General features: G+C 43.1%; 1 protein-coding gene across 14 annotated transcripts in view; it reads left to right on the forward strand.

Annotated features, from left to right (window-relative positions):
* Positions 1–27,984, forward strand: part of GTF2I (general transcription factor IIi) — a 104,368-nt gene that overhangs the window by 55,923 nt on the left and 20,461 nt on the right. For 10 of the 14 annotated variants that reach the window (XM_060173509.1, XM_060173508.1, XM_060173510.1 and 7 more), the window contains 10 exons: positions 308–364; positions 2,680–2,742; positions 12,558–12,668; positions 13,903–13,968; positions 16,428–16,611; positions 17,574–17,632; positions 18,804–18,875; positions 21,550–21,733; positions 23,627–23,685; positions 25,076–25,147. In XM_060173509.1, the coding sequence (XP_060029492.1) occupies positions 308–364; positions 2,680–2,742; positions 12,558–12,668; positions 13,903–13,968; positions 16,428–16,611; positions 17,574–17,632; positions 18,804–18,875; positions 21,550–21,733; positions 23,627–23,685; positions 25,076–25,147 (927 nt within the window). The remainder of the gene's footprint in view (positions 1–307; positions 365–2,679; positions 2,743–12,557; positions 12,669–13,902; positions 13,969–16,427; positions 16,612–17,573; positions 17,633–18,803; positions 18,876–21,549; positions 21,734–23,626; positions 23,686–25,075; positions 25,148–27,984) is intronic. The other 4 variants (XM_060173516.1, XM_060173517.1, XM_060173519.1 and 1 more) reach the window with 2 other exon arrangements.

Raw genomic sequence — 27,984 nt, forward strand, 5'->3', positions numbered from 1 at the left:
TAACAGTAAATCCCAAGCAGACCTTCCTAGCTTGCCTCTATTTACAATTTTAAGTCAGTTTATTTATTTTTGCATTTTTAAGTTCAAGTGTTCCTTGTTCTTCTTAATTAGATCATGTTGTTTGAATTAACTGCTAAGGAGTCTTTTCTTTCTTTCTTTTCTTTTCTTTTTTCTTTTTTTTTTTTTTTAAAAACAGCTTGTTCATGTTGTGTTCAGGGCCTTAAATCGTTTGTGTTGTTACCTAGTTTTTCTTCTTTCCACTGGGAGTCTTCACTGGCATATTATATGCGGCTTCTTTTCTTTCTAGGGAGTCATCCTTCTTCAGAAGTCAGCGAAGGAGCAGAGATGGAAGTACCCGCAGAAGGTTAGAAATAAAGGGTTTTTTATTCTGTATCACAGAGCAAATTGTCTTTGAAACACCACCTTTGAAAAGGAAAAGGTGTGTGTCTTAATTTTTCTTTTTTTAAAATATTTTATTTATTTATTGCCTTTGTCGCCCTTGTTGGTGTCTTAATTTTTCATCTTCAGCTATATTAGTGGTGAAAGTCAGACTCTTGACAATCCAGAACGTTTCCTGCCTCTCCCCACCACTACCATATCCTTCTAAGCCTCTTTCTACAATGAAGGCTTCAGTACTTTAGAACTGAAACCATTACACCTATTCATACTTTATTTTAAAACACGCTAACTAGTGGAACTATCCTGAAAAGTAGATCTTTTAGTCTGCATAAGATTAAGACGAGGTATTTATTCATGAGAAAGATAGGAGGGGGAGAGAGAAAGAACCAGACATCACTCTGGTACCATGTGTTGCCGGAGATTGAACTCAGGACCTCATGGTTGAAAATCCAGTGCTTTTATCCACTATGCCATGCCCCAGACCACCAAATATTTTAACTCTGATAGAACTTTTTTTAATTAACCAGTCAGTCTTAAAGCTGAACTATCACTATGCCGAGTGGCTTCCTGTTTCTCAAAGGTTTTTTTGGTTCTCGTGACCTTTTTGAGAAGACGCTTGTTATTAAATTCTTATATCTCTGATTGTTCACGCACCTGTTAAAATTACTATTTTTTCTTTTTTACATTTCTTTATTGGAGGACTAATGGTTTACAGTCAACAGTAAGATACAATAAATAGTTTGTACATGCCTAGCCCTCACAAGGTCCTCCTGCCATCATGCTGTAGGACCTCAACCCTCCCCCTCACCCCAGAGTCTTTCACTTTGGTGCAAGACACCAGTAAATTATTAATTTTATCTTCCACCCTCTTCAGAGGAGGGCAATAACTCTCCAGGTCCCTGTAATGCTGGCATAACCTTTCTTTTCTTTTCTTTTTTTTTACACTTATTTATTATTGGATAGAGACAGAAATTGAGAGAGGGGAGGGAAAGATATAAAGGGAAAGAGACAGAGACACCTGCAGTTCTGCTTTACCACTTGTGAAGCTTTCCCCCTGCAGGTTGTGATCAGGGACTTGAACCTGGGTCCTTGTGCACTGTAATGTGTGTGCTTAACCAGGTGTGCCACCATCTGGTCCCGTTCCATACCCTTTCGAAACCTAGTTTCAGAATTGGTGTTTCTAATCTAGAATACATCTTTTTCAGAAAATACTGATGTGCTCATTTTAAGTAATGTTTTAGATTTTCTTTTAGATTTTTTTAAATAGAAGATCGTGTTAGTAAGCTTTTTTTCCTCCATTTTTTTCTTTTCTTTCTTTTTTTTTTTTTTTAATTTTACTTTGTCTCACTGTGTGGAGGTCATTAGATATTACCACTGCTGCAAATCTTTCAATTTGATTTGGGTAGGCCGGAAATAACAAAAATTACACAAGACACATACATTTGGGCAGCCATATCTCTTCAATTTCCAGTGTTATTAGGTAATTTCTTCAATTTCCAGTGTTATTAGGTAGCCAGCTTAAAAAACTCTTGCATCAGTCACACTGATGGTCATGCCACAGTGTTAACAGACTTGAATTGAACTTGGGTTCTGGTCTTAGATTACTAACAAGCGAACGTAACCTCTGGCCAATCTGTTAATCTCTCTTTCTGTGCAAACTGAGGGAGAGGCTTGGTGACTGTACCCTAGCTGAGCTTCTCCCACTAACTTCCTGGCGCACCTTTGTCTTGTGTAGTAACCCAGAGATTCCTAAAGCGTTTTAATTTTTCAAGCACAGGGTATCTGTGCAGGGCAAGGGAACACCCTGCATGCGTCTGGAGTCTTTGTCTTGCCGTGAAGACTCCGGACTGTGGATCGACTCAACAGTGGAAACACACTGCCCCGTCCCCCTGTTCCCCTCCCCCCCCAGGATCCTTACAGAGATAACAGATGACAGAGAAAGCCGATATTTTCTAGTTATAATAGGAAAATATTCATGAAAATAATCAGAACTCTCATTCTTCCTCTGGGGGTGGGGGTGGGGAATAATAACAATTTTTCAAGTCTATTTCATGCGGGTAACTTGGTTTTCTCTAACCATTTTCCACAGATTTTCTGCATTTTGTTTTTTCTTTGACCCCTCTTTATAATGAAAAAGGGCCAGCTGTTTTCATCTAATTAACACAAGATGGATTAAAATGCCAGTGAATTTTTTTTACAGAGTATCAAATCAGTAAAATGTTGAAAGCTACAGAAGGTGCTTGATAATGAATGTCATTTTAGAATTTTATTTTTTTCAAGATTCTACTCAGCATGTCCCTTCAGAAACAAGTGAGGACCCCGAAGTTGAGGTGACTATTGAAGGTTAGTTATCTAAAAGCCTTGATTCCGAAAGTTTACTTCTGGTCATAAAACTTAACCTGTCACATTCCCATGCTCAGTATACATTTCATTCATTCTTAATGGAAGTTTGTGGAAAGAATTTAAAAAAAAAAAAGTGAGGCATCTCTATGTGTGTGACCAAAGTAATCTAGTCCCCAGGACTGTGTCCAGCACTCTAGGACCTTGACCTCAACAGTTTGCCATGAAATGAGCGGTGGCCTATAGAGAGACTGAGCTGTGACTTGATCTCCTAAGGAATTAAAAAGAAAGCAGGGTAGGGCCAGAAACAGGGAATCCTCTGTTGTTGCAAACCATTTTGAGGTAGTAGCTACAAAGACTTTTTTTTTTTTTTGAGAGAGAAAGAGAGTGAGAGAGAGAGAGAACACCAGAGCATCATTCTCGCCCATGCTATACCAGAGATCAAATTTGGGACCTTGTGCTTCAGAGGCCAACTGTTTATACACTGTACCACCTCTTGGTTCACTATAAATATATCCTAACCCCAGTAACTAATGTTGGGTTTGTTTAGTATTTTTTTCCTTTTCTTCTCTCTCTCTTTTTTGTGTCGTTTTATTTATTTAGATTTTATTTATTCATGTGAAAGATAGGAAGAGAGAGAGAAAGAACTAGATATCACTCTGGTACATGTGCTGCCAGGGATTGAACTCAGGACCTCCTGCTTGAGAGTCCAGTGCTTTACCCACTGTGCCACCTCGAGAGCCTTCTTCTTCTTTTTTTTTTTTTAAAAAAAGACTTCTTTTTCAACATTTTACTTATTTATTTTTGACTGAGAAGAATAAGGAGATAGGTGACCAGAGAGAGACTTGTAGCACTTTTTTTTTTTTTCTTCTTTTGCTTGGGATACTTCCCCCCACAGAGGATAGGGGTCAGGGGATTGAACTTCCTGGGTCCTTGAGCAATGGACTGTGTGCATTTTACTAGGTGTGCTGCTGCCTAGCCCTTTTTTTTTTTTTTTTTAATTATTTTATTTATTCATGAGGAAAATAGGAGAGAGAAAGAACCAGACATCACTCTGGTACATGTGCTGCCGGGGATTGAACTCGGGACCTCATGCTTGAGAGATTGGTGCTCTACCCACTGTGCCACATCCCTGACCACCTGGCTTCTATTTATTTCTTAAGGTTAATTAATTGATCAAGGAGACTAAGGGCTTGAGTCTGGTCCATACAATGTGTGGGACAGAACTTGGGCCTTTGCTTTTTTTTTTTTTTTTTTTTTTTTTTGCCAGAGCACTACTCAGCTCTGGTTTATTGTGGTATAGGGGCTTGAACCTGGGACTTTGGAGCCTCAGGCATGAGAGTCTCTTTGCATAACCACTATGCTATCTACCCCTGCCCTGGCCTTCACTTTCATAAGTCCAGTGCTCTGGCCACTGTGCTCCATCTCAAGCTGCCAAGGTCATTGCAAACATACTTTTCTCTCTCAAGAGAATGCACCAGTGCAGATAGAGTCAGTTCGTCTTGAATTTTTAACAGCTCACCCAATACAAATATTAATTTGCGTGAGCATTTTTTTCATGTTTAATATTTATTAAATTTGCTTTTGGTTTTCTTCCTTTGAAATGAATACAGCACCCTCTATAATATACCTCTTCCCCCCCCCCCCAAGTCACCTCCCAAAGTAATTTCTCCCCTGGAGTAAAATGTGGAAGCTATGCAGTAAAATGACACTATTTTGCTGTATCCCCACCTGCTCTACTCCCAAGCTCAGTGGATCTCAGATTACCCTGTACACCGCCCAAAGTAATTTTATATACTCACAAATATGCTTAGTCGTACAAAAAACATGTATGTCTTCAGCATTTATTAAAAAGTGAGCATTTATTAAAAAAAAAAAAAATGAAAAAACAAATGCATCACATTTCTCATAACCTTATCCTTTATTTTTGGTACTTGAAAAACTTTTTTTTTTTTTTTAACTGCTGCATAACCTCTCCTGCTTGGATATCTCCCTACTGCTCCCCTCCTCTTATCTCTCTGTCTCACTCACTCACCTGCTACTGATAGATCTGGGTTATTTGTAGTGTTTGGCTGCGGTGTTTGGACTACTAGAAATGTTTGTTTCTGTTCCTTCTAAACTGTTAAATTGATTTGTAGTTTCCATCTAACATGAGACTCGTGTTCTGTGTGTCAGTGTCTCATCTGAACGTAGATGTTTCTTTTCTTATGGGTATGACTTACTAACCTACAAATCATTGTTGAATTGTTTTCCATCTTGTTGCAAACTGATTGAATCTCAGGCTGTTTAGTTTCACTGGAGAAGAAAATCTTCAATGTGTAAAGGCTTGGAACATTGTCTTCTCTTTAGAGATAGGACCAATAGGTGTTATTAAAATTCCCTAAGATAAATCTTTTATTTATTTATTATTATTATTATTATTTCCTCCAGGGTTATTGTTGGGCTCGGTGCCTGCACCATGAATCCACTGCTCCTGGAGGCCATTTTTTCCCCTTTTTGTTGCCCTAGTTGTTGCAGCCTCGTTGCGGTTATTATTGCCATTGTTGACGTTGCTTTGTTGTTGGATAGGACAGAGAGAAATGGAGAGAGGAGGGGAAGACAGAGAGAGAGGGGAGAGAAAGACAGACACCTGCAGACCTGCTTCACCGCCCGTGAAGCGACTCCCCTGCAGGTGGGGAGCCGGGGGCTCGAACCAGGATCCTTACACCGGTCCCTGCACTTTGCGCCATGTGCGCTTAACCCACTGTGCCACCGCCCGACTCCCTTATTTATTATTTTTAAAGTTTTTTTTTCTTTTTAATTTTCTCTATTTATTGGATAGAGACAGCCAGAAACCAAGAAAGTAGAGGGAGAGACGGAGAGACACCTGCAGCCCTGCTTCACCACTTGCAAAGCCTCCCCCCCACCCCCCCCACAGGTGGGGACTGGGAACTTGAACCTGGGTCCTTGCGCATTGTAACATGTGCACTCAACCCAGGTGCGCCACCACCCGGCCCCCAAGATAAATCTTTAAAATTATTTAAGACTATCAAACTTAAAGCAGGTAAGAAACACTGAAAGCGTTAAAGAAATCACAAAGTAAATGGCTGGTAAGCCTGATACCTCTCAATCTTTTTAAATCTGCTACTGTGAGGATTGTTAGATTCTATGATTTGCTTTTTTTTTTTTTTTTTTAATCTTTGTATGTTCATTGGATAAAGACAGCCAGAAATTGTGAAGGGATTCACCACTTGTGAAGCTTTCCCCTCTGCAGGTGGGGACTGGGGGGCTTGAACCCAGGTCTCTGTGCATTATAACATGTACACTCAGCCAGATGTGCTACCACCACCCCCTTTTTTTCTTAATATACTTTAGTGAGAGAGTTGCAGAGAGAAAGATAGCTGTTCAGCTCTGGCTGATGGTGGTGACTAAACCTGGGACTGTAGAATGTCAGCCATGAAAGTCTTTGCAGAACCATTATGCTGTCTCCTCAGTCCTCCTGGGTCTGTCATTCAGATTCGTCAGCAAAGAGAATTTTTTTCCACTCGCTTATATTCAGAAGGTGAGTAAAATACTAGGTATTCATAAACGAATTACAGGGTATCATTTTCCGTGGCCCGTTAATCTTACACAATTGTTTAGTCACAAATAAGTATGGGCAGACAGTACCAGAGCATCACCCTGGCACATATGCTGCCAGGAGGTTTGTCCTCAGGACCTCAAACTTGAGAATTCAAGGCCTTATCTACTGCACTACCTCCCAAGCCCCACCATTTTTTTTTTTTTAATTTGTACATTGAGAAAGATAGGTCTTATGTTTAGCAAGGACAGCCAGTTAAGAACTTCCTCAGGAGTTGGGTGGTAGCACGGCGGGTTAAGCGCAGGTGGTGCGAAGCACAAGGACTGGTGTAAAGATCCTGGTTCAAGCCCCTGGCTCCTCACCTGCAGGGGATTTGCTTCATAGGCAGTGAAGCAGGTCTGCGGGTGTCTATCTTTCTCTCCCTCTCTCTGTCTTCTCCTCTTCTCTCCATTTTTCTCTGTCCTGTCCAACAACGACATCAATAACAACAACAATAATAATTACAACAACAATAAAAAACAAGGGCAATAAAAAAGGGAAAATTAAGAAAATTAAAAAAAAAAAAAAAAAGAACTTCCTCATCTGTTTGATAAGGTCTTATTTGAAAGAGTGATTACTGAAATGGCAGAACTTAGATATCTTTTGAAGCTAAATAAATAGACAATTTTAATATATCCTTGTAAAAAGAAAAATATGGAGGCATTGACTATAATTTTCAATGCCTTTACTCTCTGAAAATGATTTTAGTTCTTTACATAAATTAAAATAAAAACACCCTTACTATCACCTTTTAATATTTTTTTCTTATTTTATTTGTTATTAGAGACAGAAAAATTGAGAGGGGAGGGAGAAGCTAGAGAGACAGAGAGAGACCTGCAACTCTATTCACCACTCATGAAGCTTTCCCCCTTCAGGTGGGGACCAAGGGCTTGAACCCTGGTCCTTGCTCACTGTAATGTGTGATGCTGATTAACCAGGTGTGCCACTGCCTGGCTCTCTTGCTGTCATTTTTAATAAGGAGAAATCAGATTGTTGTCAAATCTTGTGTGTCCTACAAATTTCAACAAAATGAGTTGAATTATATTGTTTTATTTCTATTATTATTATTGTTATTGTTATTATTACCAGAGCACTGCTCAGCTCTAGATGATGGTGGTGTGGAGGATTGAACCTGGGACCTTAGAGCCATAGGTGTGAAAATCTCTTTGCATAACCATTATGCTATCTATTCCTGCCCTTTTTTAAAATATTTATTTTCCCTTTTGTTGCCCTTGTTTTATTGTTGTAGTTGTTATTGTTGTGGTTGTTGTTGATGTTGACGTTGTTGGATAGGACAGAGAGAAATGGAGCGAGGAGGGGAAGACAGGGGGGGGAGAGGAAGATAGACACCTGTAGACCTGCTTCACTGCTTGTGAAGCGACTCCCCTACAAGTGGGGAGCCGGGGGCTCGAACTGGATCCTTCCACCTATCCTTGTGCTTTGTGCCACCTGTGCTTCACCTGCTCCGCTACCACCTGACTCCCTATTTTTTTTTTGAAGAATTTTTTAAAATATTTATTTATTTTCCCTTTTGTTGCCCTTGTTTTCTATTGTTGTTGTTATTGATGTCATCATTGTTAGATAGGACAGAGAGAAATGGAGAGAAGAGGGAAAGTCAGAGAGGGGGAGAGAAAGATAGACACCTGCAGACCTGCTTCACCGCCTGTGAAGCAACTCCCCTGCAGGTGGGGAGCTTGGGGCTGGAACCCGGATCCTTAGCCTATCCTTGTGCTTTGCGCCACCTGCACTTAACCCGCTGTGCTACCACTCAACTCCCCCCTATCATTTTTTATTTTATTTCATAGAACAGAGAGAAATTGAGTGGGAGAGACACCTGCCACACTGCTTCATCACTTGTGAAGCTTCGTGCCACCCCGCCCCCCCTCAGGTGGGGACCAGGGGACTTGAACCCAGTTCCTTGTGCATGGTAATTTGTGCACTTAACCAGGTGCGACACCACCCAGCTCCCTCACCCTACTTTTAAAAAAATTTTTCTGTTACCTCCAGGATTATCACTGGGGCTTATTGCCTTCAAAACAGCTCCCTGATCCTGGTAGCCAGCCTCCTCCCTGTAGAAGAGAAATAGAGAGGGGGAGAGATAGCTCCAGCACTTCTCTGCCACTGGTGAAGCTTCCCCTGCACGTGGAGACTGGGTGCTCGTGGTTGGCAAAGTGTGCAGTCTAGCTAGTGTGCCACCACCCAGCCCCCCATGAGTGAGCTGTGATTCTTTTTTTAAAAAATATATTTATTTGTTCCTTTTGTTGCCCTTGTTGTTTTATCGTTGTAGTTCTTATTGTTGTCATCATTCTTGGATAGGACAGAGAAATGGAGAGAGGATGGGAGAGACAGAGAAGGGGAAAGAGACAGCTGCAGACCTGCCTCACCATCTGTGATGCAAACCCCCTGCAGGTGGGGAGCCAGGGGCTCGAACCGGGATCCTTACACTGGTCCTTGTGCTTTGTGTCACCTGAGCTTAACCTGCTGTGCTACTACTCAACTCCCTAGAAGTCTCTTGGGCTGGAGGGGGGCAGGGGAGTCAAGTTTCCCAACACCCATTTTGAGTCAGGGTCTTCTGCTGCCTTTTTCGGGCTTTGATGGTGCTTGACGTTAGTGTAAATACTATGGTGGAAACATTGCTTATAAATTCCTGGGTATTGCATTTTCTAAATGTGTTTATTTATTTATTTATTTTAAAGGTTCATTTATTTATTGAGAAAGATCGGAGGAGAAAGAACCAGACTGGGGATTGAACTCAGGACCTCACACTTGAGAGTCCAGTGCTTTATCTACTGTGCTACCTCCTGGACCTCTATTTTCTCAATTGCCACCAGGCTTGTCACTGGGGTTTGGTGCTGGCAGTACAAGTCCACTATTCTGGATGGCCATTTTTCCCTTTTTATTTTTTGTTTGTTTCTATTGTATTAGAGAGGACAGAGAAATTGAGAAAGAAGGGGGGAGATGGAGAGAGAGATTTCAAGAGACCTGCAGCCTGGGAAGCTTCCCCCCTGCAGCTGTGAGAGCCAGGCCTCAAATCCAGTTGCTTGTGCGAGATGAAGTAAGCACTTAACCAACTAGGTGTGCCCACCACCTGCCTCCCCTAGATAATGCCTTTTTGATGTTCCAAAATATTTAAATGTGTTCTGTAAGCTTGTATTTTGCTGATGTAACTTTTTTTTCTTTTGCTTTCACTCAAATTGAGTATGTCAAGATTTTTTTGTTAATGACATTTTCATTAAAAGACTTTCCCTAAAATAGACTCTTTGAGTCCTAAAGTGAATTTATCTGGTACCTTGACAAATGTATATTCATATGTCCTGGTAGCTTCTTTTCCTATGTTTTAGAATATCCAGTGAATAATTTCACCTTCAGGGTCCAGGCTGTGGCACACCTGGCTAAACGCACACATTACTGTGCACAAGAACCCAGGTACAAGCCCCTGGTTCCCACCTGCATTTGGAAAGCTTCAGGAGTAGTGAAGCAGAGCAGAGCAAGTTTCTCTCTCTGTCTCTTATCCTCCCTTTCCTTCTTTCTTTCTTTCTTTCTTTTTTTTAAAGACAGATATTGGGAAGGGGGAGGAAGACAGAGTGAGAGAGAGACACCTACAGACCTGCTTCACCACTTGTGAAGCGACCCTCCTGCAAGTGGGGAGCCAGAGGCTCAAACAGGGATCCTTGTGCAGGTCCTTGTGCTTCAGACTATGTGCCGTCAACCTGGTGCACCACCACCCAAGCCCCCTGTCAATTTCCCTGTCTCCCCGTCCACTATTAATTTTTTATTTCTATCTAATAAATAGGGTATTAAAAAACAGTAATGACCTTGCCCTCTCACTTCTTTGTTGTCATTTCACAAGAACCCTCAATCAGAGAGTATTTCCGGACAGTATTTTCTCCCATTCTATGACATAATAGGTTTGAAACAGAAATGCTTTAAGCTTCCCTCAGATTCTTTCTCTGCTATAAAAGTTATGTAGTGCTATTCATTGTGCCTCATGTTTATTTAAGTGCTTGACAGAAACCTGTCTAACAATGTTTATGTCCAAATTTGATGTAATTTACTGCTGTGACTTAATCAAGTCACCTCATTCTCCAAACCTTTCTATAAACTGTAAATAACGATTGAAAGGTTGTCCTGTGAACAACCTTTTTGTTTGTTTTTGTTGTCTGCAATGGTAATTAGAAGTGATATTTTCTTCCTTAAAAAAAAAAAAAAAAGCAGGGAGTCAGGAGGTAGCATAGCAGGTTAAGCACACGTGGAGCAAAGTGCGAGGATGGGCGCAAGGATCCTGGTTCGTTCCCCCAGCCTCCCCACCTACAGGAGAATCACTTCACAAGTGGTGAAGCAGGTCTGCAGGTGTCTATCTTTCTCTCCCCCTCTCTGTCTTCCCCTCCTCTCTCCATTTCTCTCTGTCCTATCCAGCAACGACTACAACAATAAAACAAGGGCAACAAAAGGGAATAAATAAAATTTTTTTAAATAACAAAAAAAAAACCCAAACTACATATGGATATCTTTTTTTTTTTTCTTTTTGAACCCAGGATTATCGCTGGGGCTCAGTGCCTGCACTAGAAATTCATTGACCCTAGTGGCCATTTTTTTCCGTTGTTATTATTGTTATTGTTGTTACTCTTGTTGTTGGATAGGACAGAGAGAAATTGAGAGAGATGGGGAAATTGAGAGAGAAAGATACCTGTAGACCTGCTTCACCCCTTGTAAAGTGACCCCTCTGCAGGTGGGGAGCCAAGGGCTCCAACTGGAATTCCTGCACTGGACCTTGTGCTTTGTGCCATGTGCACTTAACCGGTGCACCACTGCCTGGCCCCTGAATATAGATATCTTAAAGCTGACATTTGAACATACACACACACACACACACACACACACACACACGCACAATGTTAAGGTAGAAATCTGAGTAGTCTGGCTTCTGGTAATTTTGGGGTCTAGGAAAAGTTGATGGTGATAGTTTTTGTTTTAAATTATCTTTATTGGATAGAGACATCCAGTAATCAAGAGGAAGGGGGAGGTATAGAGGGAGAGAAACAGACACCTGCAGCATTCCTTCACCACTCAAGCTTTCCCCCTGTAGGTGGGGACGTGGTGGGGGCTCTAACCTCGGTCCTTGCATATTGTAACAACCAGCCCAATTTTTTTTTTCTTTAAATCATAGCACTGTTTAACTCTGGCTTATGGTGGTGTGGGCAATTGAACTTGAGACTTCCGAACCTTGGGCATGAGAGTCTCTTTGCATAACCATTATGCTGTCTACCCCCACCCTGTCAACAATAGATGTTTTGTTGCAAATTCTAGCATTACACATACTGAAGAATAAGAGAGTTTGGCAGTTATATCCTTGAAGAAGTCGGCATGAAAGTCTTACTTCAGATATTTTCAGTGGGCTGCAATTTCTGATTGTTAATTTCTGCTCAGGCTTCATATATATATTTTGATTTTTATTATTTGTTTATAGGATAGCGAGAAATTGAGAGGGAAGGGAGAGATAGAAAGGGCAATAGAGAGACCACAGCACTGCTTCACCACGCAGGAAACCTCCCCTGTGCAGGTGGGGGCTGGGGACCTGAACTCTGGTCCTTGCACACTGTATACCCTCTGTCAGGCTTTGCCACTGCCTGGCCCTGGCCTAGGTTTATAATGGGTATGTAATCTGTTTCACAAATATTGTAAGCCATTTTCTTGAATTCTATATGTTCCGTATTTGCAAAAGGTGCTTAAGACTAGTTCCAAAAAAAAAAAAAAGACTAGTTTTCCACCCTCCCTTTTATTATTCTTATTTTTATTTATGTGCTTGAGTTTTCTATAAGCTTCAGTATTTGTCCACTGCAGTGTGATTTTTTTTTTTTTCCCCTCTTACGTGCGCCTCACTTCAGATGGCTTTCTGTCAAAACCTTTCACATGAAAGATGTGGCAGTAAGTAAGCATCAAGGAAACAAGACAAAGGAAGATGACAGATATCTGTGAGCCCGGCCCAGAAGAGTAGCAGCAGAGTACAGATTCTTGCAAACAATTTCTAAAGAGTAGGAAAATCTTACAAGCACAGTCAGGCAAACAGACCAGAAGTCTCGCCTCTCTGTCAGGTTGCAGGTCCCACACGTGCATGACGTTGAGAGAGTAGTGCAGCCAGAGTGGGTACTGCTCTCAGGCTGTTCCTCCAGTGATGACAATTGGCTGTTTTTGTTTGTTTGTTTGTTTTTGTTTTTCCAAGATGACGATTACTCTCCTCCTACCAAGAGGCCAAAGAGCAATGAACCTCCACAGCCTCCGGTCCCAGAGCCGCCAAATGCTGGGAAGCGGAAAGTGAGGGAATTCAACTTTGGTGAGTCTGCTCAGAGATGCAGGATTCATCTTCACACAAAACCCACCCTGTGTGTGAGCCTTCACACCACATGACAGCACCATGGACAGCACCCAGGGAACCTCTTGGATGGTGGGGCAGGGCTATGGGGTCTGTCCTCCATCAGCACAATGGACAGCACCCAGGGAGCTCCATGAACGGTGAGGGCTGGGGGGGCGTCTCTCCTCTCTCAGCACCATGAACAGCACCTGCGGGGGGGGCTGTGGGGTCTCTCCTCTCTCAGCACCATGGTCAGCACCCAGGGAGCTCCACGGATGGTGGAGCAGGGCTGGGGGGTTCCTCTCCTCTCTCAGCACCATGGACAGTGCCCCAGGAAGCCCCATGGAGGGTGGAGCAGGACTGTGGTGTAGTTCCTCGATTCTCTCATAAATTAAAAACAAAACAAAACAAAAAAAAACCAAGAAACTTCATTTCATGGTACAGATCCCATTTAATGAAGCATAATACATCATAACTTCTAATGTTGACCATAGTTGATTTTTAAATCAGTGTGAACTGTTCAATTACTTCTCCTAACTTTAAAATCTTTATACAAGAAACACTTGGAGTTTATTGCTTTGTTGAGCTGACCCCTGCCAGCCTGAACATATATACATTTAGTCATAGTTACATTACTGAATCTGTATTGTTGATACACACTGGATTACATATGTATTTATAATCTAACTCTCCTTTAACATCTTTTGTGGGGGGTGGGGTATTGGGGTATCAGATTATTTTATTGCGTGGCTTTGAGGGGGGATGGCAAATCCAGCACTCCCGCCCAAGCCAGGATCTTTCTGACTACCCAGTTGCAGACCAGAAGGGCTGATTTCTGCACATCAGAACATATTTTCAGAATTTATTTTATGACTTCTGAGACCTTTATTTTTGCGTTCATTTTACTTATTATTTTCAACATTTATCATTGGGTAGAGACAGAAAGATGTTGAGAGGGGAGGGGGAGATAGAGAGGGAGAGAGACAGAGAGACACCTGCAGCCCTGCTTCACCACTCGTGAAGCTTTCCCCCCCAGCATGTGGGGACCAGGGGCTTGAATACGGGTCCTTGTGTACTGTAGTGTGTGCACTTAACCAGGTGCTCCACCACCTGGCCCCCTGCTTCCATTTTATATGGATCACTGGATGTTGGGTCATAACTTAGAACATTTCTCTATCTGTGATTTATGACTGAGAATTGACTTTTGAATTTCCAGAGAAATGGAACGCTCGAATTACTGATCTACGGAAACAAGTCGAAGAGTTGTTTGAAAGAAAATATGGTATGGCTGAACTCAAACTGTCAGTGTTGTGCTTACAGTTTAATTAATTGATTTATTGTTTAGAAATAGAGAGGAATTGAGATGAGAGAGGTAGGTAAAAGAGAGACACCTGCAGCCCTGCTTCACCACTCATGAAGCTTTTCCCTCTGCAGGTGGGGACCTGGGACTTGAACCTGGGTCCTTGCACATTGCAGCATGTACGCTCAGTTGCATACACCATCACCCTGCCCCCTGTTTATATATATATATATATATATATATATATATATATATATATATTTTTTTTTTTTTTCCCCTAACAAGTGAATTACTGCTAATTTAATGGAAGCCAGCCTCAGTCTGCCAGTGAATTCTGTTTGTGTTTTTTTGTTTGGTTGGTTTTGTTTTGCCACCAGCGTTATCTCTGGGGCTTGGTACCTGCACTTGAATCCACTGCTTCTGTGGCTATCACCCCACCTCCCCTTTTTTTGATAGGACAGAGAAACTGGGGGTGGGTGGGGAGACAGAAACAGAGACACACCTGCAGCTCTGCTTAACCACTTGTGAAGCTTCCCCTCTGCTGGTAGACATCAGGCAGGGCCTTGAACTCGGGGCCTTGCACATGGTACTGTGTACACTCAGCTAGCCTTACCAGTGGCCTAACCCTTGTGATTTTTATATATCTGTCTTTTAAAGCATCCTAGAGAATCTGTCAGACTTATTAGATGCTTTCATTCTAGACTAGTACAACCTTAAGGAATTAAAAAAATTTTTTATTAATTACTTATGAATGAGAAATATAGGGGGGTAGAAAGAACCAGACAGGACTCTAGCACATGTGCTGCCAGGGACTGAACTCAGGACCTCATGCTTGAGAGGTCAATGACTTATCCACTGCGCTACCTCCTGGACCACAGAAATTTTGTATTTAATTATTTTTTTTGCCACCTAGCATTCCATATAAACTTAGTGTGGGAGGGACACTTTATTTTTTCACTTCTCAATGAGAAAGAGAAAGAAGGAGAAGAGAGAGAGATTGAGAGAAAGAGAAACAGACACCAGAGCTCTGCTCAGCTCTGGCTAATGGTGGTTGCTGGGGACTCAGAGTCTCAGGTATAAAGATTTTTTTTTTTTTCTAAAGAACCACTCTACTATCCCCTCAGCTCTGACTTGATCCCTTTCAAATCAAGTATTGGGTGGTTAGAAATGTTTCAACTCAGGACTGAATAGTGGCACACCTGGTTGAGTGCACATGTTGCAGTATTCAAAGACCCGGGTTCAAGCCCCTAATCCCCACCTGCAAGAGGAAAGCTTCACAAGTGGTGAAGCAGTGCTGCAGTTGTCTCTCTACTTCTCTCCCTCTCTATCTCCAACCTCCTCTCAATTTCTGGCTATCTCTAATACATAAAGATAATAAAAAAAAGAGAGAAAAGAAAAGAAAGGAGAGAGAGAGAGGACCAGAGCGTGACTGTGTCACATGCAATGCTGGAGATTGAACACGGGGCCTTCTACTTGAAAATGCAGTGCTATATCTGCTATGCTGCTCTGTGTGAACTTCCAGTGTCCATTTTTGAAATATTTACTTCTGTGTTGTAAAGTGTTGAATCTTGGGTTGACTCAGTTAAAGATGTCATTCTCTTTTAAAAACTAATTAATTAATTAATCACTGTCACTGGGGTACACTCTACAGGCTGCCCATTCTCGAGAGACAGAAAGACATTATAGCTTCCGTCAGTGTGGTGGGAACTGTGTTTGAACCTGGGTCATGCCCATGAACAAGGAGACACACTATCCAAGAGAGCTGTCTTGCTGTCCCAAATTTTTTAAGTGATAATATTTTTTGATCTGCTGCACTTAACTGGCTTTATTCAGTCTCGATAAACTTTTTGCATTCTAAGTTTCTCTTCTTTTACTGTCCTTGCTTTCAAAGCAATAAGTAATCCATCATCACATGACGTCTACCATTAATACTGCCCTAAAAATAGCAAGTCACTTTGAAATCTTGTGGTTTTTTTTTTCTCTCTCCTTGGTGAGTGAGAGGTGGGGTGACAACTTAATAGCATAATGATTGTGCAAATGACTTTGGTGCCCAAGACTCCCAGGTTCAATTCCTAACTTCAGCAAAAAAGCAGAGCTGAGCAGTGCTTTGGCATTGTAAACATAACTCACTGGAGAACTGTAGGATTTTATGTGTTTCCTCATACAGGCCCAAATCCAACTGGAAATGTGTTTACGTGATTCAGAATCACTTCATTGGTTCATTGGAATGCAGCCAATTTTGTCATTAGTTCTTTTTGGCCTTTTTTTTTTTTTTTTTTTTGCCTCAGTCATAATAAACAAGTGTAAAGATAACCCACGAACACTTGTCAAAGTCAGAGCAATACTGCATATTCGACTGTGACTTGTCTTCTGCAAACTTCTGCTTCAGTGCTTTGTTGTTGAATAACTTCCCCCCCTCTCTTTTTCTTTTACCCTTCAAGCTCAAGCAATAAAAGCCAAAGGCCCTGTGACCATCCCATATCCTCTCTTCCAGTCGCATGTGGAAGACCTTTACGTTGAAGGGCTTCCAGAAGGAATCCCTTTCAGGAGGCCGTCCACGTATGGAATCCCTCGGCTTGAGAGGATATTGCTTGCGAAGGAACGTATTCGCTTTGTGATTAAGAAGTAAGACCTTTCTTTGTCAGAATGCCTTTTTATTTCTCTGCAAAAAAACAGACTTAACTAGTGCTTCATTTACTTACGTCTGAGGTATTGTGTGTCTGCTGCTTCTTCTTCTTCTTCCTCTTCTTCTGTTTAATTGTGCCCAATCTTTAAAACCAGCCTTGCTGAGGCCAGATAGTGGTGCATCTTGTTGAGCGCACATGTTACAATTTGCAGGGTCCTAGGTTCAAGCCCTGGGTTCCCCCACCTGCAAGGGGAAAGTTTTACGAGTGGCGAAGCAGGGCTGCAGGTCTCTCTCCATCTCTCTCTGTCTCTATCAGCCCCTCCCCTCTCGTTCTGGCTGCCTCTATCCAATAAATAAATAAAGATTTAAAAAAAAAAAATGGCCCTTGCTGACTGGATTTTAGATCAGAACCAGCAGTGGTTACTGTTTTTTTTTTTTTTTCCTTCTTCTTCACAACCAGGACCAAAGGTCTGTCCCCATCTCCACCCCCATAGATAACCACTGTAGTTCTCCCACAGTCTTGGATATAGGTCGACATTTTGTTTTCATGTTTGTATAGTCAATGGTCTCTATTCCACATAGGACTGAAACCACTCTGTAGTTGTCCTTTACCTCCTTACTTGCTTCACTGAGCATCATCTTCTCCAGTTCCATCCACTTTATCCCAAAGAAGACTATATTATTCCCCTTCTGATGTACATAATATTCTGTTGAGTATAGGTCCCATACCTTTCTTACCCAGTCATCTGTCATACTCTGGTGATGAGTGAATTGGAGCATTTCCATGTCTCTATGGGCCTTGTGCATCTCTTCTTTAGAGAACTGTCTATTCATATCTTCTGCCTACTTTCTCATGGGCTGTTCTTTTTCTTTTTGTTGAGCTATAAGAGTTTCTCATAGATGTGGTCACTTTTGTGTACTGTTGCCTTGTAATCGCTTTATACTTTTCCTAACCTTCCAGACACGAGCTTCTGAATTCAACCCGTGAGGATCTGCAGCTGGATAAACCAGCTTCAGGAGGTGAGTCTCCAGCCTTGTGTCATGTCAGGACAGGAACTGTTGGAAATACACGTTGTCTTCCGGCACACCATCCATCTAGGAACAATCTCATTTTCATTTAGTCATTCGTTCTATACAAGTGCAGCCATTGCCTTTGGGGGTAGACTAAATGGAGTCTAGGTTATTACCATAGTCTGTCTAGGGGGATTGGATTCCTCAACACACAGAACAGGATGGGAACGAGACCGCTTAGAGAATGTCATCATCTTTGTCGCTACTGGTTTGTTGGATGTGCTCTGAAGGAAGAAACCTATTCACATTTGTTTAGTTGTTTATTCATGATTGGATAGAGACAGAGAAATTGAGAGGGGAGAAAGAGAGAGAGACACCTGCAGCCCTGGTTCACCATTTGTGAAGCTGTCTCCCCTGCAGGTGGGGACCAGGGGCTTGAACCTGGGTCCTTGCATTCTGTAATGTGCACGTTGAACCAGGTGCACCACCGCCTGCCCCCTAGCATTTGCTTTCTCGTTTTGTCTCTAAGGGGAGTGGCCTGAGGACCCAAATTGGGAACCTCACAGAGAGGGTGTGATGGGAGAGTTGCTATTCCCTGTCCATGGGCACAGTACCCATGTCAAATGACCATTCTCCACCTCCAGTCTTGTGTCCTTAATCTTTTTATTTCATGTTAGTGCTATTTTAAAGATATCTATCTATCTATCTTTCTTTCTTTCTTTCTTTCTTTCTTTCTTTCTTTCTTTCTTTCTTTCTTTCTTTCTTTTAACCAGAGTACTGCTCAGCTCTGGTGGTTTATGGTGGTGCAGGGGATTGAACCTGGGTCTTCGGAGCCTCAAGCATGAGAGTCTCTTTGTATAAACATTTTGCCATCAATCTCTGCCCTTGTGTCAGTGCTGTTTTAATAAACATTTCTTATTTTCTTTCTTTCTTTTTTATTCTTTTTTTTTTTTTTTTTTTAACCAGAGCACTGCTTGGCTCTGGCTTAAAGTGGTGCAGGGGATTTAACCTGGAACTATGGAGCCTCAGGCATGAGTACCTCTTTTTTTTTTTTTTTTTTTGGAAGTTGTAGAAATAGTTTGCATCAGGGAACAGAGAAAAATAATGCTCTAGGACATCTAAGATCCTAATTAAATCTGTTTTTGTTTCTTTGTTTTATTTTGTGTTGTTCTTCATCTAGTAAAGGAAGAGTGGTATGCCAGAATCACTAAATTAAGAAAGATGGTCGACCAGCTTTTCTGCAAAAAATTTGGTAAGTCTTACCCCCCCCCCCCCCACCATGCCTTTTCAAGTCATATTACCAGAGCAGCAAGATAGCTCACCTGGGTGGGGCTCTGCTTTGCCATGCGTGGGACCTGGATTCTAGCCTGGCCCTCCCCACAACTGTACTTCCGTCCCTCTCTTCCCTTATCTCCACCTCCCTCCCTCTTTCTCCCTCTCTGAAAAGTCAGTCTGGGTCGGTGAATATGTCAGTAACATAAATTAGAATAGGATTTTCTTTTAGAAAGGAAATCTGATAAATCATTCTCCTCCATTTTCCTTCTGCTTCTTCAAATGCAAACACCCCTGAGTCCTTTTCCAGAAAGAAAAAGAGGAGAGTTCCAGACCTCTGTGGGCTGCAAGTTGTTTCTGTAATGCAATGTGAACTGTGAAGCCCGGGACATCAGCATGTCAGGGACGCTTGGTCTGTGGCTTCTGTCACGGGCTTGGTTCGGCAGCTGTCACCAGGCCACCCCACTAGATGACAGTACTGTCTGTGTGCTGGCCTTACTCTGCTGCTATGCATCTGAAAACACTTGCTTATGGTTCTCCACTGCAGCATTGGTTGTTACCAGAGTCTCTCTAGCTTTGTGTTTCCCCTCAGGTATAGAATTCAACACACTTGCCTTTCTTATTTGAAAAACAAAAGCCAACGTAGGCCACAAAGTGGTGATGCTCACACTCAGACATTTAAAAATACCCACTGGGAGACGGGTGGTAGCACAGAGGATTAAGTGCACATGTGACGCAAAGCACAAGGGCCGGGTGTAAGGGTCCCGGTTCGAGCCCCTGGCTCCCCACCTGCAGGGGAGTCTTTTCACAAGCAGTGAAGCAGGTCTACCTTTCTCCCCTCCCCAACCCCTCCCAGTCTTCCCCTCTTCTCTCCATTTCTCTCTGTCCTGTCCAACTACAATGACATCAATAACAACAACAATAAAACAACAAGGGCAACAAAAGAGAAAATAAATATTAAAAAAAATTTTTTTTAATGAAAAAATATTCAATGGGAGTTGGGCGGTATCGCAGCGGATTAAGCGCATGTGGTGCAAAGTACAAGGGCCGGTGTAAGGATCCCACCTGCAGGGGAGTCCCTTCACAGGCGGTGAAGCAGGTCTGCAGGTGTCTACCTTTCTCTCCCCCTCTCTGTCTTCCCCCCCTCTCTCCATTTCTCTCTGCCCTATCCAACAACGACGACAACAAGAATAACTACAACAATAAAATAACAAGGGCAACAAAAGGGAATAAATAAATATGAAAAAAAATACTAATGTGAGACCCTCGTGAGGTTTAAGGACTGAAGAGCCTCAGTCTCCTGGTTAAAATACAGAGGACACAAAGTTTGGGGGGTCTTCATACACCAAATGTTTTGTGGAGCTGATTGGTGGTGCACCTGGTTGAACACACACATTACAGTGCACAGGGACCCAGGTTCAAGCCCCTGTTCCTCACCTGCAGGGGGAAAGCTTCATGAGTACTGAAGCAGGGATGCAGTTGCCTCTCTGTCTCTTTTCCTATTTCTCCCCCCCTTCTCAGTTTCTCTCTGCCTCTGTCCAATAATAAACAAAAATTTTGAAAAATATTTTGTATCCAGATGTTGCCTCCAAATATCTGAAAGAAAACGGCTACATTCTTTCATATGCATTTTTATCCTAACGTCACCAAGTACTGATGAAATGACACATTCTCGGATTATTTATTCATTTTTTATTATCTTTATTTATTACATAGAGACAGCCGGAAATTGAGAGAGAAGGGGGTGATAGGGAGAGAGACAGAGGGGCCTGGGCGGTGGTGCACCTGGTTGAATGCACATGCTCCAGTGCACAAGGACCCAGGTTCCAGCCCCCAGTCCCCACCTGCAGGGGAAAGCTTTGCAAGTGATGAAGCAGGGCTGCAGTTGTCTCTCTGTCTCTCTCTGTTTCCTCACTATTTCCCCTTTCCCTCTCAATTTATGGCTGTCTCTATCCAACAAATAAATAAAGGTAATAAAAATTTTTTAAAAGCCTTTAAAAGAAAGAGAGGGAGAAAGACACCTGTAGCACTCACAAAGCCTCCCCCTGAAGGTAGGGACCAGGGGCTCGAACCTGGGTCCATGCGCATTATAATGTGCACTCAACCAGCTGTGCCCCCACCCAGCCCCTCTTGGGTCACTCATGCTTGCTGTGGTATCCTGAGTATTTTAGTGGTTAGTATATGTATTTCCAGATATAACTTGCACTTTTAAAAATTAACATGCAATGTGTGATTTGAATAGAAGTTTAGCTTCAGGAATTTTTTTTTGTATTTATTTATTTTTCCTTTTGTTGCCTTTGTTTTTTAATTGTTGTTGTAGTTATTGTTGTTATTGATATCGTCGTTGTTTGATGGGACAGAGAAAAACGAAGAGAGGAGGGGAAGACGGGAAGAGAAAGATAGACACCTGCAGACCTGCTTCACCACCTGTGAAGTGACTCCCCTGCAGGTGGGGAGCCAGGGGCTTGAACCTCCAGCCTGTTTTTGTGTTTTTCCTTCCTTCATTCCTTCCTTTTTTCCTTTCTTATCAGCTCTGGCTGACGGTGGTGCCTGGGATTGAACTTACGGCTTTGGAGCCTCAGGCCTGAGAGTCTCTTTGCAGAACCAGTATGCTGTCTAAACCCCCCTCTCCACCCTGTTTTTGTGTTTCATAGCTGAAGCCTTGGGCAGTGCAGAAGCCAAGGCTGTGCCTTACCAGAAGTTTGAGGCGCACCCGAGCGACCTGTACGTGGAAGGGCTTCCCGAGAACATTCCTTTCCGCAGCCCCTCATGGTACGGAATCCCTCGGCTGGAGAAGATCATCCAAGTGGGCAATCGGATTAAGTTCGTTATCAAAAGGTAGGGTTTTTGCTGGCTGGCCTGCTCCCAGAAACGGGTTGAACATGTTCTGACAGACCCCCTCTCTGCATTAGACACTAAGAGCATACCTCGGTCCTTTAGTCTTTGTGAAATCTAGTCCAGCGGCGGCCTAGCCTCTGGGGACTGATAACAGAGGGAAGTGAAGCGTTAGCAAGGACTTTGAGGGAGAAATGCCATGGCATTTGCTTTGTTGTATATAGAGAAAAGGGGGGTTCCTGGGGGCCAGACAGTGGCACATCTGGTTGAGTGCACACATGATAGTGCGTAAGGATCCAGGTTCATACCCTGGTTCCCACCTGCAGGGCGGGAAAGCGTCCTCCACCCACCCATCCCAGACCAGACTTGTCTCTGAGAAGGAAGGTCTTGTTGAGACTGCAGGACTTGTTGAGCCTGGCTTGGGCTCTGATCTGCCAAAACCTCCCTCTACCCCCACCCCCCATCATTCAAGAGGCAAGAGCAGGCGTCTGCTAGGGCTGACTGTCGGGGAGAGGGAAGCCCGGTGACGGGCTCGTAGCTGTGTGGTGGCAACTGTTCTGATGGGCTTCGAAACAGGAGCTGGTTGGTGAAGAGGTGACCATGTTGTGCTGGAATTTAAAATGTCCTTGAGGTGGTCTGGGAGGTGGTGCAGTGGAGAAAGTACTAAATTCTCAAGTGTGAGGTACTCAGTTTAATCCCTAGCAGCACATGTACCAGAGTGATGTCTGGTGTTTTTTTTTTGTTTGTTTTTCTATCTCTCCCCTCCTGTCTTCTTTATGAATAAGTAAATAAATAAATCTTAAAAAAATAATGTTTCAGGGGTCGGGCAGTAGTGCAGCGGGTTAAGTGCAGGTGGCACAAAGCATGAGGACCTGAGTAAGGATCCCGGTTCGAGCCCCTGGATCCCCACCTGCAGGGGAGTCGCTTCACAAGCGGTGAAGCAGGTCTGCAGGTGTCTTATCTCTCCCCCTCTCTGTCTTCCCCTCCTCTCTCCATTTCTCTCTGTCCTGTCCCAACAACGACGACATCAATAACAACAACAATAACTACGATAATAAAACAAGGAAAACAAAAGAGAATAAATAAATATTTTTAAAATAATAATAATATGTTTCTGGGGGCTGGGCAGTAGCACATCAGTTAAGCGGATATAGTTCGAAGTGCATGGATTCTGGTTTGAGCCGCAGGCTCCACCAGCTTAGAGGTTGTTTTACAAGTGGTGAAGCTGGTCTGCAGGTGTCTTCCCCACCTCCTCACCCCCCGTCTACTCTCCCCCTTTCAATTTCTGTCCTGTTCAACTATAGCAACAATAAAAGTAGAAAAAAGGGCCACCAGGGGCAATGGATTCATGGTGCAGGACCGAGTCCCAGCAGTAACCTTGGAGGCGGAAGGAAGGAAGGAAAGGAGGAGAAAGAAAGGTCCTCAAGGACAGATAAGGGGAGCCGGGCGGTAGCGCAGCGGATTGAGCGCACATGGTGCAAAGCACAAGGACCGGCATAAGGATCCTGGTTCGAACCCCGGCTCCCCACCTGCAGGGGAGTCGCTTCACAGGCGGTGAAGCAGGTCTGCAGGTGTCTATCTTTCTCTCCTCCTCTCTGTCTTCCCCTCCTCTCTCCATTTCTCTCTGTCCTATCCAACAACAACAACAATAATAACTACAACAATAAAACAACAAGGGCAACAAAAGGGAATAAATAAATTAAATATTTTAAAAAATTAAAAAAAAAAAAGGACAGATATGCCTCAAATCTGGGACATTGTTGTTTTCAGTGTTATCTAGAGCCATCAACGTGATCTTTCCTAGTGCAAATGGAGGTGGAATGAACCACTGAGGAAATAATTCGGGGTGTGTGTGTCCCTTAAAAGCTGTTACTAATAGCTGCCGTCTCTTCACAGACCTGAGCTTCTGACCCACACTACTACTGAAGTCACTCAGCCACGAACCAACACACCAGGTAAGATGGACCTGAGTTCTTTTCAAAGCTGAAGCCAGGGCCCAAGAACTGGCCCTTGAGGTAGAGCACACGTCTTGCTTGTGAGGACCCTCGTTCCAGCCCTGGTACCACACAGGAGTGCCATGCACAGAAGAGTGGAGCAGGGCTGTGGTGTCTCTCCTCTCTCCCTATCTCTCTCTTTCTGGAAATAAGTCGGGTGGGGGCCGGGGGTGGGGGCACCAGGAATAGTGGACCCACACAGGCTCTCATCCTGGTGGATCAGAGCAGAAGCCTCTGAGGTCAGTGGTTATAGGCTTTAAATATTTTTTAAAAATATTTATCCCCTTTTGCTGCCCTTGTTTTATTATTGTAGTTATTATTGTTGTTGTTACAGATGTCGTCATTGTTGGATAGGACAGAGAGAAATGGAGAGAGGAGGGGAAGACGGGGAGAGAAAGATAGACACCTGCATACCTGCTTCACTGCTTGTGAAGTGACTCCCGTGCTGGTGGGGACCTGGGAACTCGAACCGGGATCCTTATGCTCATTCTTATGCTTTGTGCCACGTGTGCTTAACCCACTGCACTACTGCCCGACTCCCAGACTTTAAACATTTTTAATTGACAGAATTCATCTTACTTTTATTGCCCCCCCCAGTCTTTTGTGGGTGCTCTGTGTGGCAGGCACTCCAGGATGTGTCCCTGTGTCCCCTGGCAGTCTGCTGGGGGACCCCGGCCCTGTATCTCAATAATATGAACAGCAAGCCCCCAGAGCCTCTCAGATATTCTTATAGCCAAATGTGTTTCAGCTTGGAATCAGTGTTGATATGTGAGGAACTCCCCCCCCCAACATAGATTGTTTAAAGGCCTTCTTTTAAATTTTTTAAAATCACCAGGCATTCATCAGATGGGAGTGGGGATTAAAGGCGATCATTTTTCATTTCTACAAACCATTACTCAGTCTGCCCGTCAAGTCTGTTTTTGTCTTTTGCTGGGCCAGTTCAAGTTGTAGATTTCCCGTGATTGCGGTTGAGTCAGTAGACAGCCTGGCGGCGTCCACACTGGCCCTGCAGCCCCAGTCGGGCGCCATGAGTCTCCCCTTAGGAGGGGCCCCCACCCACAGTGTCAACAATGTTCACAGTGGGACCTCTTGCTAGCTTGCTCCCTTTGGTTCTTCTGATACTAATTGCAGGATCATTCTTGTCATTTTGCTCTTAAGAGCCAGCATTTTTCTTCTTAAGAAAACAAAATGGAATTAAAGGTGCCCCTGGATTGAGTATATCTCAGGTGAAAAGCAAAGCCATCTTCACTCTCCTTTAATGAAAGGGAGTTCCACACTGAAGAACACCTGGAGTGATTTGCCTCAGCTCCCCTGAGGGTCGCTGCTGATCTGCTGTTTTATTCCTTTCTAGTCAAAGAAGATTGGAATGTCAGGATCACTAAGCTCCGGAAACAAGTGGAAGAGATTTTTAATTTGAAATTTGGTAAGTGGACTCAGTTGGCTCCGCCTCCTGGTTATAAATGGGACTTGAAGCAGGAAAGTGCCAGAAACGCTTTCAACTCGTCTCTGGCCCTGAGTCCAGGACTCGGAAGGCAGCATGTGGCTCTGTTTCTCTGATTCCATGTCCTCTTGAGTCGGACGTGGGAGTGTAAGAGGGAGTGTGGGAAGGAGTCTCACAAGTGTCTGTCGCTTTAGATCTGAGCAAAGCCACATGGCAAGTAAGTCTCATTGATTGTGTCAACAGATTTGTTGATAACAGTTTCCCAGAGTACTGTCTTCTTGAAGGATTCTCAGGCGATTGTGCTCACGTGTTTGAGTTGGTTGGGTATATCTGTCATGGGGGAGGAAGGAAGGAAGGAAAGAAAAGAGGGGAGGAAAGAAGAGGAGGGGAGTGAGAGTAGAATTCCCGAGGCCTTTCCACTGACATTTGTCTCCTAGATCAGGAATCCTAAAACTTCTCCCTTTAGGGGGCTGGGCGGTAGCACAGCAGGCTAAGCGCATCTGGTGCCAAATGTAAGGACAGGCACAAGTATCCCAGTTCGAGCCCCAGCTGCCCACCTGCGGGGAGGGGGACATCACTTCACAAGCGGTGAAGCAGGTCTGCAGGTGTCTGTCTTTTCTCTCCCTCTCTGTCTTCCCCTCCTCTCTTCATTTCTCTCTGTCCTGTCCAAGAACAGTAGCACTGACAATGACAACAACAATAACAACAAGGGCAACAAAATGGGAAAAATAGCCTCCAGGAGCAGTGAAACTGTAGTGCAGGCACCGTGCCCCAGTGATAACTCTGGAGGCAACAAAAACCAAAAAGACCCTTTTTGATGTAACTTCAGTTCTGCTCATTGAAACAGCCAGTGAAACCTGTATTGATGAGAACACAGAGGTTGGTTGGGTGCCTTTTCAGTGTGGCGTGGCCATCATTCATTTGTTATCGACACAGAAATAATGAGATGATTTTTTTTATTTCTTTATTGGGGAATTAATGCTTTACATTCAACAGTAAATACAATAGTTTGTACATGCATAACATTCCCCAGATTCCCATTTAACAATACAACCCCCACTACGTCATTCATCATCTTTCATGGACCTGTATTCTCCCCACCCACCCACCCCAGAGTCTTTTATTTTGTTGTAATACTCCAATTCCATTTCAGGTTCGACTTGTGTTTTCTTTTCTAATCTTGTTTTTAACTTCGGCCTGAGAGTGAGATCATCCCATATTCATCCTTCTGTTTCTGACTTATTTCACTCAACATGATTTTTTCAAGGTTCATCCAGGATCGGTTGAAAACGGTGAAGTCACCATTTTTTACAGCTGAGTAGTATTCCATTGTGTATATATACCACAACTTGCTCAGCCACTCCTCTGTTGTTGGACACCTGGGTTACTTCCAGGTTTTGGCTATTACAAATTGTGCTGCCAAGAACATATGTGTACACAGATCTTTTTGGATGGATGTGTTGGGTTCCTTAGGATATATCCCCAGGAGGGGAATTGCAGGGTCATAGGGTAGGTCCATTTCTAGCCTTCTGAGAGTTCTCCAGACTGTTCTCCACAGAGCTTGGACCACTTGACATTCCCACCAGCAGTGCAGGAGGGTTCCTTTGACCCCACACCCTCTCCAGCATTTGCTGCTGTTACCTTTTCTGATGTATGACATTCTCACAGGAGTGAAGTGATATCTCACTGTTGTCTTGATTTGCATTTCTCTGACAATCAGAGACTTGGAGCATTTTTTCATGTGTTTCTCTGCCTTTTGGATCTCTTCTGTGGTGAATATTCTGTCCAAGTCCTCCCCCCATTTTTGGATGGGGTTATTTGTTGTCTTGTTATTGAGTCTGGCAAGCTCTTTATATATGTTGGTTATTAAACTCTTATCTGATGTATGGCATGTAAAGATCTTCCCCCATTCTGTGAGGGGTCTCTTGGTTTGGGTAGTGGTTTCTTTTGCTGTGAAGAAGCTTTTTAATTTGATGTAGTCCCATAGGTTTATACTTGCCTTAGTCTTCCTTGTAATTGGATTCGTTTCATTGAAAATGTCTTTAAAATTTAAGCGGAAAAAAGTTCTGCCAATATTTTCCTCTAAGTATCTGATAGTTTCTGGTCTAACATCCAAGTCCTTGATCCACTTGGAATTTACTTTTGTATTTGGTGAAATACAGTGATTCAGTTTCATTCTTCTGCATGTTTCAACCCATTGTTTACAACACCATTTGTTGAAGAGACTCTGCTTTCCCCATGTAATAGTCTGGGCCCCTTTGTCAAAGATTAGATGTCCATAGGTGTGGGGCCTCATTTCTGGGCTCTCAATTCTATTCCACTGGTCAGTGTGTCTGTTCGTGTTCCAGTACCAAGCAGTTTTGATGACAATGGCCCTATAATACAGTTTGAGATCTGGGAGTGTGATGCCTCCGGTTCTGTTCTTTTTTCTCAAGATTGTTTTGGCAATTCTAGGTCTTTTCTGGTTCCAGATAAACATTTGTAACATTTTTTCTATTCTCCTAAAAAATGTGCTTGGGATCTTGATATGGGGATAGCATTAAATTTGTAGATGGCTCTGGGTAATATATTCATTTTGATGATGTTAATTCTTCCAACCCATGAACATGGAATATCTTTCCACTTCTTTGTGTCTTTTTCAATTTCTTTGAGTAGTGACTCATAATTTTCAGTATACAAGTCTTTCACTTCTTTGGTTAGGTTTACTCCTAGATATTTTATTGTTTTTGTTGCTATAGTAAAAGGAACTGATTTCTGGATTTCAATTTCTTCTAACTTAGTGTTTGCATAGAGGAATGCCACTGACTTTTGAATGTTAA

Source organism: Erinaceus europaeus, chromosome 15, assembly GCF_950295315.1.
Source record: "Erinaceus europaeus chromosome 15, mEriEur2.1, whole genome shotgun sequence".
NCBI lineage: Eukaryota > Metazoa > Chordata > Mammalia > Eulipotyphla > Erinaceidae > Erinaceus > Erinaceus europaeus.